Genomic DNA, 11349 nt, shown 5'->3' with positions numbered 1-11349 from the left:
AGCCATTAAGAGAGATGGATGCAAATACACAATAGCACCGACACGTCGTTTGGCAAGATATTCAAAATAAACGCAAGAGGCAGCTACAGAAGGTGGATAATAAAAACACGTCGCATGCCACATGGAAAAGAAACAAAGATGCAACAATGTAAATGTGCTTCAAAAATTACATGCATTCCTAACAGTCTATAGTATGTCAGATAAATGAATCTAGTAACAGAATAAAACTTTCATTTTGATTCGTGCTGGTAACTCGGACACTGACATAATCATACACTATATGGAGGTGCCATATGAGGACGAATGCACACTTAAGGGAATCTACTGAACTGCAGCTCATCTCACATATATAGTTAACAACGTGATGCCATTGTTTCATTCTGAATTTATGAGCTACTCTACAAGAAATTTGAAAATCACCAGACCAAGTGACTTGACAAAGGCCGCATTGTGCACTTTGGCAAAAGTAATGGAATTCCCTGGCTGTCATATAAAAAGCATCTTGACCTATACTGGAGATGATCTGCTGCATTGATTTAGAAAACCTAATCTACAAAATGGAGAAAAACTCTGAATCTTCTGATTATGGTACAGTGGAACGGAATCTCTGTCTTCAACCCTTTTACCCCGCTGCTATTTAACAAGATACCTCAAGGTTCTTGACTGTGCACGCGACTGTGAAGCTCCATAATTTCCTGATGATTTGGGTCCACAGAAAGTGCTGCACGACAGTCCCTCAAAGCCCCAGCCACATCCCCAATACATTCATGAAAAGCAGCACGGAGATGAAGAAGATGCAAGTCAGCTTTGAATGCAATAGCCCTGGAAAGTTCCGCAATAGCCTCTTCCTCTTGGTGACTATCCATCAGAACTGTTCGCCCAGAACATCAATACGCATGTTAGCCTTGCTTTAACAATGAGGAGATTCTCTCACAATTGGACTGTACAGCAAACTAAGCTATGTTCTGATGAGATATCTAAATACCGGTTAAAAACAGACAATATGTTTACTCAAGAAAACAATCACCTTTAGTATTTCAAGGATCTCTACAAATCAGAAATATCCCTCATCATCAGAATGAGATGTAGATTCAATGATCAAGGCTTGATTTTCACAAAACATTACTATTGTTAGAATCTTTGATGCTGGAAAGTTAAAATTGCTCTCTTTCAATATGATTTGCATGTTGTGTCACTCAAGGTGTGGATCACGCCAAGAGGGAAGGTCGAGGTTCTGTGAAGTTCATTTCAGTTTGTCCTTTTCCTTTTCTTCACCCTTTTTGGATGGCCTACGATTGAGTAAGCACTTGATATTGGTTACTGTTTATCACAGAGCTTCTTCAAGCCCTTGAGAAAAAAGGATTGTCCAAAATCATAATTGGACAGGCTTCGAACAAAATGTCAACATCTCACAAATAAAAAAGTCAGCAGTATGTGTTTTGCTTTTTTGTAAAACAAAACCCCAAAGACCAAGCGCAGAAATATGCACAGTGATCATCTCTCTAATATACATGGTGATTGTAAGAAAGTGGAAACCGCTGCCAGTTTCTAAAGTTCATGGAAACCACTAAGAAACAGCCTCAGCAGTTTCCCGAAAAGAATGGAAACTGATGAGTTGTTTCTGGCCTTTTAGAAACGTTTTTTGAAGTTGTTTATGGCATCCAGGGACGTTTCTGGTATTGAAAATGCATCCCAAAGCAGCTATAAAGCTTTCTAGATTCACAGATTAAAATGTGCCATGCTTGATCTGATTTCTAGTAAGTTTATCAAAAAAGACAATTTCCAGCAACAATTTCACTTCCACACTTAGCCTCGTGATCTGATTTGAAATCTTGAGCCAAGCGTGTAAGGCTTGGACACGGATAATATTTAATATAGAAGGCAATCCCAGCCAGTCTCTCATCACTGGCTTTATGAACTGCTCTACCAACCAAAACCAACCCTGTCTAAATGACAGAATTCTGTATTGGTCACCACCCTATTAACAGGTGAGACAAAATTCGAAGAAAATTATGAATGTTTCTAGGATTACCTTCAAAATCATTAAAATGACTAACCAGACTTCATGAATATTAAGTTTTATTGAGTACCATGCGTGTTTCTAGAAAAAACAACTAGTCCTATGGCAACAAATTAGTTACTATAACAAGGAAAATATGAGTATTTGTGGTACTAATACGTCAAAAGAATTAAGTGGAGAATGCTTGCTTACATGCAAAAGAAGAGTCCATTTGTAAAATTAGTTTGTAAGTTAACAAAGGTGGAGATTACAACACAAATGTGAAGAAGAAAAAGGAAATCCCATAATCTTTTGCATTCCTTAGTCAGATAGCCCAAAGGGTTACCTCAACCAGTTGTCACTAATTTTGCTGGGCATTTGACTAATTCCATGTTGGCATGTGCCCAGTTCAAATCCCCCAGGCTGAGGCACACTAATTTATGCCAACAAGTTTAATACAGATGCCATCCACAAATATGGAGAATCATCCCTTGGGTTTTCCCACAAGGTTTTCCCTGAAAAAAAGAGATATAGACAACCATGTGTTCAAGACTGAGAGTTCCAAGTAGTCTTTATATCTTATTACTTTCATTTGCATCTTTTAATGGTTTCACGTGAGCTCCAAATGTATGGATCAAACTTGAACAAAAATATACAAGCACACAAATGGGGTAGCTACAAGCACACAAACTTGCTCAAATGGCTTATTTAAAGTTGTACCATATTCCTTGTACACATTTGTACTTTCACAATTTCTATGCTATAATTGATAAGTACATTAGTTGCAAATCACGCTATTAAACTTTGTAGTAGGAGTCGATCATTTTGTCCCATATCGGACAGGTTTTCAGTAAAATTGTCTTTCAGTGTTTCCAATTAGACTTGTAACTCCCATATAGGAATTTCAGCTTTTTCTTGGCGACTTGCGCTAGGTATCAAAACATATGAATGGTTCCTTTCTCTATCCAAGGATGCTCACTTCTTTTGTACAGCATGCTAGATTTTTTAAATGAGTGTAATTTTATGTTTTCTTCAAGCCAATCCTGTGCAAATTTCATCCCTATCCATCTTGCTTCCATCTCGACTGATAGCAGTTAGTATCATCAGTTACACTCCTTCACAGCAAGGCATGAAGTATCCACTTCCCATCTAACTTCCATCTCAACTCATAGCAGTTGGTAACAGAAGATACATTCCTTCACACCATGTCATGGACTCCTAGACGGGGCCAAGTGACAATCTCTCTGGTTAGCAAGAATGGAAGCCAACCTTCACAAACAAAGTATAATTTACAGGCTATTTTCGAGCAGCAATTTACCCTTATGTGCTGGGGGCAATTTGAAGCAGGGTCCAGGGAGGAAATAATAACAACCTTGACTGAGAATTCATTCAACCCATTATACGTCAAAGACGAGTGTCTGAGTATGATTGTCTTGTAGAAGGAGTGGGTGTTCCCATCCCATAGCAACTTGTCTCCAGCACATTTTGTTGTTTTAGTGCTTGTGCTTTAGTGCATCCAACCAGAATTGTAACACCCATCTAGGAATTAGAGCAGTCTTTTGGTGGGTTATGTTAGGTGTCACAGATATGAAAAGGCTCACTCTTTTACAGGACCCTTACACATTTTGTACAGTTAGCTGACTTTTCTGAGTTAATTCAATTCTGTATTTTCTGAGAGTAAGTGCTGCATCCTTGTTACCCCCTCACACAAAGGTAGCTAGAGGAGATTTTTCAATGATCCACATTGCAGACAGTGGTCCCAGTGATGAGTTTCAGCACTCTCCATAGACAGCAGCCCAAAGATGCCTCACATATCATGCTCAACTCACTCATCCGACAATGATGGTGAACCAACATACATGAGGTACATTAGCCATTATTTCATACAAAGTGTTTAGATTTAAGGCATTTGGCATTAAGTAGGGATTGTTACCCACCAAAAAGTGGGTAACCCATAGAAAACTTTTCTCCTCCTCGGACAGCCAGCCAACTAGCAGCCCTATTTCATCAGCTCATAACATGATGCCAGGATACTCCACTTCTTGCTCCGGTCAGCTCTCTCTCTCCCATTCGGCATTCCTTCTTGAAGGAAGGTGGGTTATCCATTGGCTGGTACTTTAACCATTTTGTAATTATGTGCTTTCATTTAATGTTATGGGCATACTAATAATGATCAAGGGGAACAATGGATGATTGACCAATCTTGACTGTATTCTTGTTCCCTCACTTCACCTGGGAGGTTAGTCTTTGATTTTAGTCGAGTGGGACCTCTCTGACTCTCCACAACTACACTGATGCCTCCATTCAATTGGGCAATGGAGTCAATTAGGGTGATTTCAATGGTGGAAGGACTTGGATAGAGAGGGTGGAAGCCTAATTTACTTCTCTTAGAAACCCTAGCAACTTCTTTCATAGGAGATTTAAAGTCAAAGGATGCATGAAAACAAGTTCCTTTGATGGATTCTTGAATGACAAATTTTTCATAATTGCATAGAAACAAGAGTTCGTGAAGGATATTGCACTTGGCACAAGATACATCCTAATTTCAGAAAATATTATGTAAAATGGAAGAAAATAAACATTAAACTTACACAATTCAAGCAAGAATCAGTTCGTCAATCCATAAGATAGTCTCTCCATGCAAAAATATCTTCCCCAAGACAATTCACACCATCATTTAGCATCCAAGAGAAAACGAGAAAAGAGCTAGTGTGCACTCACTCAAGAGGAGAGATAAGTGTGCTATCATGATTCAATGAAAATGACTTATCTCTATTTATATGAATGAAACTAAGTCAGTTTTCATTAATTTACAATGAAAAACCCTAAAAGTTTGCTTGAAGCATTAAGCTAGGCCAATAGGCCACAAGCCAACTTAAAGATAGCTTTACAAATGATAAATCATAACAAAAACATCATCAATTCTCCACACTTGTCAGAGAAAAGGTCCTCCAACATGACATCATCCTCCAAAAATGGGTATCTCCATCAAGCGACAAAGTGGGTCCAAGAGTGATCCTCTCTCCAATGGACATAATCAAAGTGCATGGGTAGATCTCCAAGTAACATCTCCTCCACCAAGACATCATCATCAAGAACACTTACGTCACCCTCCTAAGGCATGCATGGGTGACGTGGCAGGCCCTAGGATCAAACTTTTGTATCAAAATAAGGTGTTCTTGATCCGAACTTAAACAGGAACTCAACAAATCACAGCTATAACCATAAATACAAAGATGCAGCAGAAATAACACTTCATTTCATTAATATCAAATACTGAAATATGCTTACAAACAGAATAGAAATAAACTAGCTCAGGCGATGGTAGCTTATTTCTGAGAAGAGATGTGGCGGCTACATGCCTCTGAACTGTGTTAAAATGAGGCTTGAAGGCCTATTTATTATTGAGAAACAATGGAAAACCCTAAACATCCAAAAACACAACCCTAGGAGATGAAGCGCCAAAACTATGGGTCCCGTTGGGGTAAATTGGTACATCAACTTCCCGGGGTCGTAACTTTGGCATATGATCTTCATTTGATGCACACAATACCTTGTTAGAAAGATCTATCCGATGACTACAACTTTTGAGAGGCAAACATCAGTCAAAAACTCATGTTTGCCGCAGTTTTTTCCAAAAAAAACGTTGTTTAGGGCCTCAAAACGGCTCTAGAAGTTCAGGACCTGAAAAACTGCCAAAAATAGTAAATTGTGCTACAATTAAGGAAACTAAAAAACTGAAAGAGACAGTGGTGGGGGTCCAAGTGGAATAGGCGGGTGGCCACCAACATCCACTTGCATCAGTCCTTCCCCCTTAGGTAGCAATGGTCCCCATTGCGTTGAGTGCCTCCATGAGATGGGGAAACTTTTGCTGAACTTGGTCCCTGGTGACGTGAGCCACTTGCCTTGGTGCAAGAGTTGGCCAACTTTGACACCCCGATATAGTTGGATCTTCTACTAGCGAGTGTTATTGATCTGTGTATCCATGATCCGATCAATTGTGGCCTGTTCCATGCAGTCTGGGTTTAGCTCAATTGGTATGAGTTGTTTTGCAATGTCGGATGTCTCCAACAAACGTGGAAAGTATGGCCGAAGGCAATCTGCATTGAACACTGGGTGTAGACCAAGGAACAATGGAATGTTGAGCTCGAAGGCATTGTCCCTTACAACCTTGGTGATGGTGTACAGCCCATATCGAAGCGGGTGAAGCTTGCAGTGGGGTCCAGCGAGACGCTCCCTCAGCAAATGTAGCCAAACTTTGTCGCACACCTAGAACTTATGTGGCACCCGATGTTGATCATGGCGTTGCTTGTACTTAGCATTGGCTATGTCCAATATATCATGGACCTGCTGGCGGATGTGTTGAACGTGCTCAATGAAGTTGTTAACCCTGTCGGCTTCGGAACTGGACATGAGCCGAATCTGCCTGAGTAGTTGCAAATGGTATGGCCACATCAATGGGACATAATGGATGAAATCCCAGCCTTACCTGAAAGGGGTTGTGGCCGTTGAGTTGTGGAGAGCTCTGTTGTAGTTGTGTTGGACATAGGGGAGGATTTCATCCCATGTACATGCGTAGAATATGTACGATCATCTTGTTGATGACCTCTGTTTGGCCATAAGTTTGGGGATGGAAAGTCGTGGACTTAGTGAGTTTGGTATCCAGCATCGACCAAAGACTTGACCAAAATGCACTTAAGAATTTGTTGTCCCGATTTGAGACAATGGACTGTGGGATCCCAAAGTGTACCCACACTTGCTCAAAGAAGAGCTTAGCAATGCCCTTTGTTGTGATACTCTTCTTGCAGGCCGCCATAATGGCCATCTTAGAGAATTTGTCGATGTCCACGAAAATGAAGTCATTGTCGTGCTTAGTAGAAGGAAGGCTCGACATGTAATCCATGAAGATGGATTCCCAAGGTCGACTAGGAGTAGGCTGAGGAGTATATAGGCTTTGCTTCTTGACGGTTGGTTTGGCAATGGCGCAGGTAGTGCAGGATTTAATGTACCTCCCAACATCATGACAAAGGTTCGACCAATAATACTTTTGCAGTACTGTCACTATTTTCTTTACGCCGAAATGTCCAGTGACCCGACTGTAGTGCACCTCCCAAATCATCTTGGCACGCTCGCTTGAAGGAACACAGATGTGTCCCAAGTGGCATAACAGTGCATCCTAGAGGTGAAAATTTGGAACTTGCTTACCTTCCAGGAGTGTTTGGTATGTGCTGCTGAATTTTGGATCGCTCTCGTAAAGACGGCCACCCTGAAGTCTCGTGCCCATAAGAGTCAAGCATAGTGATCAGCGCCATGACTGGTGGTCGGTTGAGGCAGTCTGCAACATTATTGGTGCTGCCCTTCTTGTACTTAATGTTCAAATGGAATTGTTGTAGGTATGTGGACCATTTCTGATGGCGATCGTTTTGTAACTTCCATTGCGTCTATATGAACTGCAGGGGTCGGTGGTCTGTGTGAATGATCGTTTCCTTCCCCAGAGTGTAATGCTTCCATTGATGGTAGGCCTGTACAATGGAATGCATTTCATCATAGGTGGGATATTTTCAGACTGTGTCTAAAAGTGTCTCACTATGGTAAGCCACTGAATGCCCCTGCTGAGTAAGAACTGCACCAATAGCATAGTCGGAGGCATCTATCTCAATCTCAAATGGTTATTGCAGGTTTGGTAATGTGAGCACAGGTGCTGCTTCAACTCGGCAAACGCCTTTTGTTGGGTTTCAGACCAAAAGAAATTTGCTTTCGCTTTGCCCTTAGTGACTTGACTTAAAAGCCAAGTAATATGAGAGAACCCCAACACGAACCTGCGATAGAAATTGGCAAGGCCCAGAAAGTTGCAGAGCTCTGTTAGAGTGGTTGGGGCTGGCCAATCACGAATGACTTGTATCTTGGCTAGGTCCACATGCACATCCTACCCATCAATGATGTACCCCAGATATTGAACCTAAGTCATGCCAAAAATGCATTTTTTCAGATTGGCACACAACTTGTGTTGACGCAGGGTTTAGAGGACTTGTCAAATATGGTGGAGATGCTCTTCCCAACTCTGGCTAAAGATCAAGATGTCATCTAAATACACCACCATGAATGCATTGGTGAAGGGTTGCAAGATGTCGTCCATCAATCTCATGAAGGTTGCGGGGACATTCGTCAACCGAAAGGCATGACCAACAATTTGAAAAGGCCCTCCTTGGATTTGAAGGCAGACTTCCACACATCAGAGGGTTCGATAGGCACTTAGTGATAACCAGACTTCAAGTCAATCTTGCTAAAATATTTGCCCCCCTTGAGCTGGTCTAAAAGGTCATCAATCTGTGGGATTGGGTACCTATTCCGGACAGTGATCTTGTTCAGCACCCGATAGTCAATACAAAGTCTCCAAGTCCCGTCCTTCTTTTGTACCAATACAATCAGGCTCACACAAGGTGATGAGCTTAGCCTGATGTGCCTTTTCTGCAACATCTCTTGAATTTGCCTCTTAATCTCATCGTTCTCCACAACAGAGCGTCGATTGATCAATCCATTGGGTAGAGGCGTGCTCGGGGTCAGATCAATGGAGTGCTTGACCTGACAGTGCAGAGGCACCCCCGTAGGTGAGGCGAAAATGTCCCTATACTCCTCCACGACCATATCCATATGTTCTTGTTGTGCAGAGGAGCCATGTTTGGAAGTCGTGGTCACAATCTTCTTCTTGCCCCTAAGGGCGAATCATAAGGAAAACAAATTTCCTAGTCTATGAAATGATCTCACTGCATTGCTTTGCAGAGATCAACGCGATGACAGTAGGCGGGGCTACCTCCGATATCCTGTACAACTTATTGCCTAAAGTAATAATCACAGAGCGAGGTCTAGACTCATATACAGCATGCCGCTTCCACAAGTATGGGTGTCCTAATAATACATCATAAACTTCAAGAGGAGCAACATCACACTGTACCTCATCCGTGAAGGGCTTGATGTTGTAGGGAATGCGGCACTGTTGGCTGATGCAGAGATCACGTCCTTGGTGAATCCACCCAATGGTGTACGGTTGCGGATGTGTTGTAGTCGGTAGACCCAGCCGCTTCACGACCTCTGCTGAAATGAGGTTCTTTTGGCTCCCGCTGTCAACAATGAACTGCAGCGGAGAACCTTTCACCCACATTTGTGAGTGGAAGAAGCGTTCCCCCTCCTCTGGTTCTTCAGGCTCATTCTTCTGGATCTTGGTGGTGGCCATGGTGGCACTGGGCTCCGCATCAATGATCTACTTCCCTTTGTCATTCCCCTTGTCGAGTTCTGACTCAGAGTTAGAACATGCATCTAACTCGGAAGCCTTCGGCTCGGCCACCAGTGACTGCTTTGCTCGACACTCACTTGTGTTGAGAGTGGAGCTCTTAAGGAACTCACACATTTTCCCGTGTCCTTCTTTGTCTTCGGGGTGTTGTTCTTTGCTTGCAGTTTCGTCGGGTTTTCCTGGGTCACTCCGCCTTGGCTTTGTCCTTTGCTCTACAATTTGGGGTCGCCTTTCCCTTGCTTCGAATTCACAGATCCAAAGTCTCGCTTCTTTTGTTTAAACTTGTGCTCAATCTTGACAGCGTATCGGTACGTCATGTCAAGCGAGGAGATGTCCAGGAACTCCATCTCGTCCTGGATGTATCTGTGTAGGCAGTTGTCGTACTTAAGTACCAAATGTCGCTCTGATACCACTGATTTGAACTTAAAGAGGAACGCAACAAATCACAGATATAACCATAAATACAGAGATGCAGCAAAAATAGCACTCCATTTCATTAATATCAAACATTGAAATATGTTACAAACAGAATGGAAATAAACTAGCTCGGGCGATGGTAGCTTATCTCTGAGAAGAGATGCGGCGGCTACATCCCTTTGAACAGTGTTACAACGAGGCTCGAAGGCATATTTATTATTAAGAAACAATGGAAAACCCTAAACATCCAAAAACCTAACCCTAAGAGATGAAGCGCCAAAACTATGGCCCAGTTTGGGTAAACTGGTACATCAACTTCCCGAGGTCGTAACTTTGGCATACGATCTCCATTTGACGTGCACAATACCTCGTTAGAAAGATCTATCTGAGGACTACAACTTTTGAGTGGCAACCATTTGTCGAAGACTCATGTCTGCCCTGGTTTTCCAAAAAAATGTCATTTAGGGCTTCAAAACAGTTCTAGAAGTTCAGGACCCAAAAAATTGCCAAAAATAGTAAATTGTGCTACAATTAAGGAAACTGGAAAACTGAAAGAGACAGTGGTGGGGGTCCAAGCGGAATAGGCAAGTGGCCACCAACATCCACCGGGATCAGTGCTAGACTCGCCCAAACCCTCTCACGTGGTCTCCATCATCATCTGGCCTTTGGAATAGGGCAAAGTCCATCAAGAAAGATAAGGGTCAGTTTGGGGGCGTCCTAAATCGATCTGGGCACATCATCAATCAAACCAATGCCTTGGCTTCTTGGCTCAATAGTTCAACATCTGGAGGCGTTGCAAGGGGCATACAACCATGTAGAGGCTCCTTAAAGCCCAATGCTCATTTCAAGAAGGGCAACATCATGGCTAGAGTGTCAATGTGTTCTCAAAGCTAGGCTAGATGTCCTCTTCACTGTGTTGGAAAGGTGTCAAGCCATCCCTCAAGGGATCTTTGTTGCATGTGTGACAAACCACCTCAAAAATACCCTCAAGGTCAATCGAGATCAACATCATTAGGGATCAAAACCATTGAACTATCATAGTGGACCATAGCCAGTGTTAGGGGCACAAAAATACTTCACAAAAACCTTTCCTTCAAATGTCTTTCTAGTTCATCATTTGTAAGCAAGTTATCATACTTATGTTAGGAATGATTTTGCAATTAACCCTATTAGGTGTTTCCATCCCCGAAGGGGAGGGACAATTCCTAGGTAGGCCCATCAATCCATAGATGCATTTGATAAATGTGGCAATAGAATAGGAAAGACTTCAAGGAAGATGCCACAGCCATGGTACCAACGAAAGGAGGTCCAACATCTTGAGTATAATGACGATAAGAGGGAGCAATCATGGAGGCATGAGTTACCCCTTTCCTCGGCCTACTTTTTCCACCACATTGGTGCACCTTTTGCTTTAATGATTTTCTTTCTTTCTCGCAAAGCTTAGGTGACCCAGCTTGCTTTATGCTTTTTTGACACCCCTTAAAGATGTAGTAGTTTATCACTCATCGAAGTTGGGACATTCATAAGTTTATTTATTCAGATAACACATGAAATGCTTAGAAATTGGGTGATGGCTAATGAGCAGGGTAGATCTCGTGCTAGGCTTTTACCCACACACGCTATTACATGTCCAAGCGATCTTTTG

The 11349-nt window shown here is 42.2% G+C and overlaps 1 protein-coding gene across 3 annotated transcripts in view; it reads right to left on the bottom strand.

The window, feature by feature from the left end:
• Positions 1 to 211: 211 nt before the first annotated feature.
• EOL1 (ETO1-like 1) overlaps positions 212 to 11349 on the bottom strand; it is a 132915-nt gene continuing 121777 nt past the window's right edge. For 2 of the 3 annotated variants that reach the window (XM_089448841.1, XM_089448840.1), the window contains exon 5: positions 212 to 871. In XM_089448841.1, the coding sequence (XP_089304967.1) occupies positions 651 to 871 (221 nt within the window). In that variant the 3' untranslated portion in view covers positions 212 to 650. The remainder of the gene's footprint in view (positions 872 to 11349) is intronic. The other variant, XM_089448842.1, reaches the window with a different exon arrangement.

Source organism: Pinus tabuliformis, chromosome X, assembly GCF_031772625.1.
Source record: "Pinus tabuliformis cultivar Carrire ecotype Pingquan chromosome X, CPIR1, whole genome shotgun sequence".
NCBI lineage: Eukaryota > Viridiplantae > Streptophyta > Pinopsida > Pinales > Pinaceae > Pinus > Pinus tabuliformis.
Note: the sequence above shows the minus strand (reverse complement) of the source record. Positions and strands in the feature narration are given on the sequence as shown.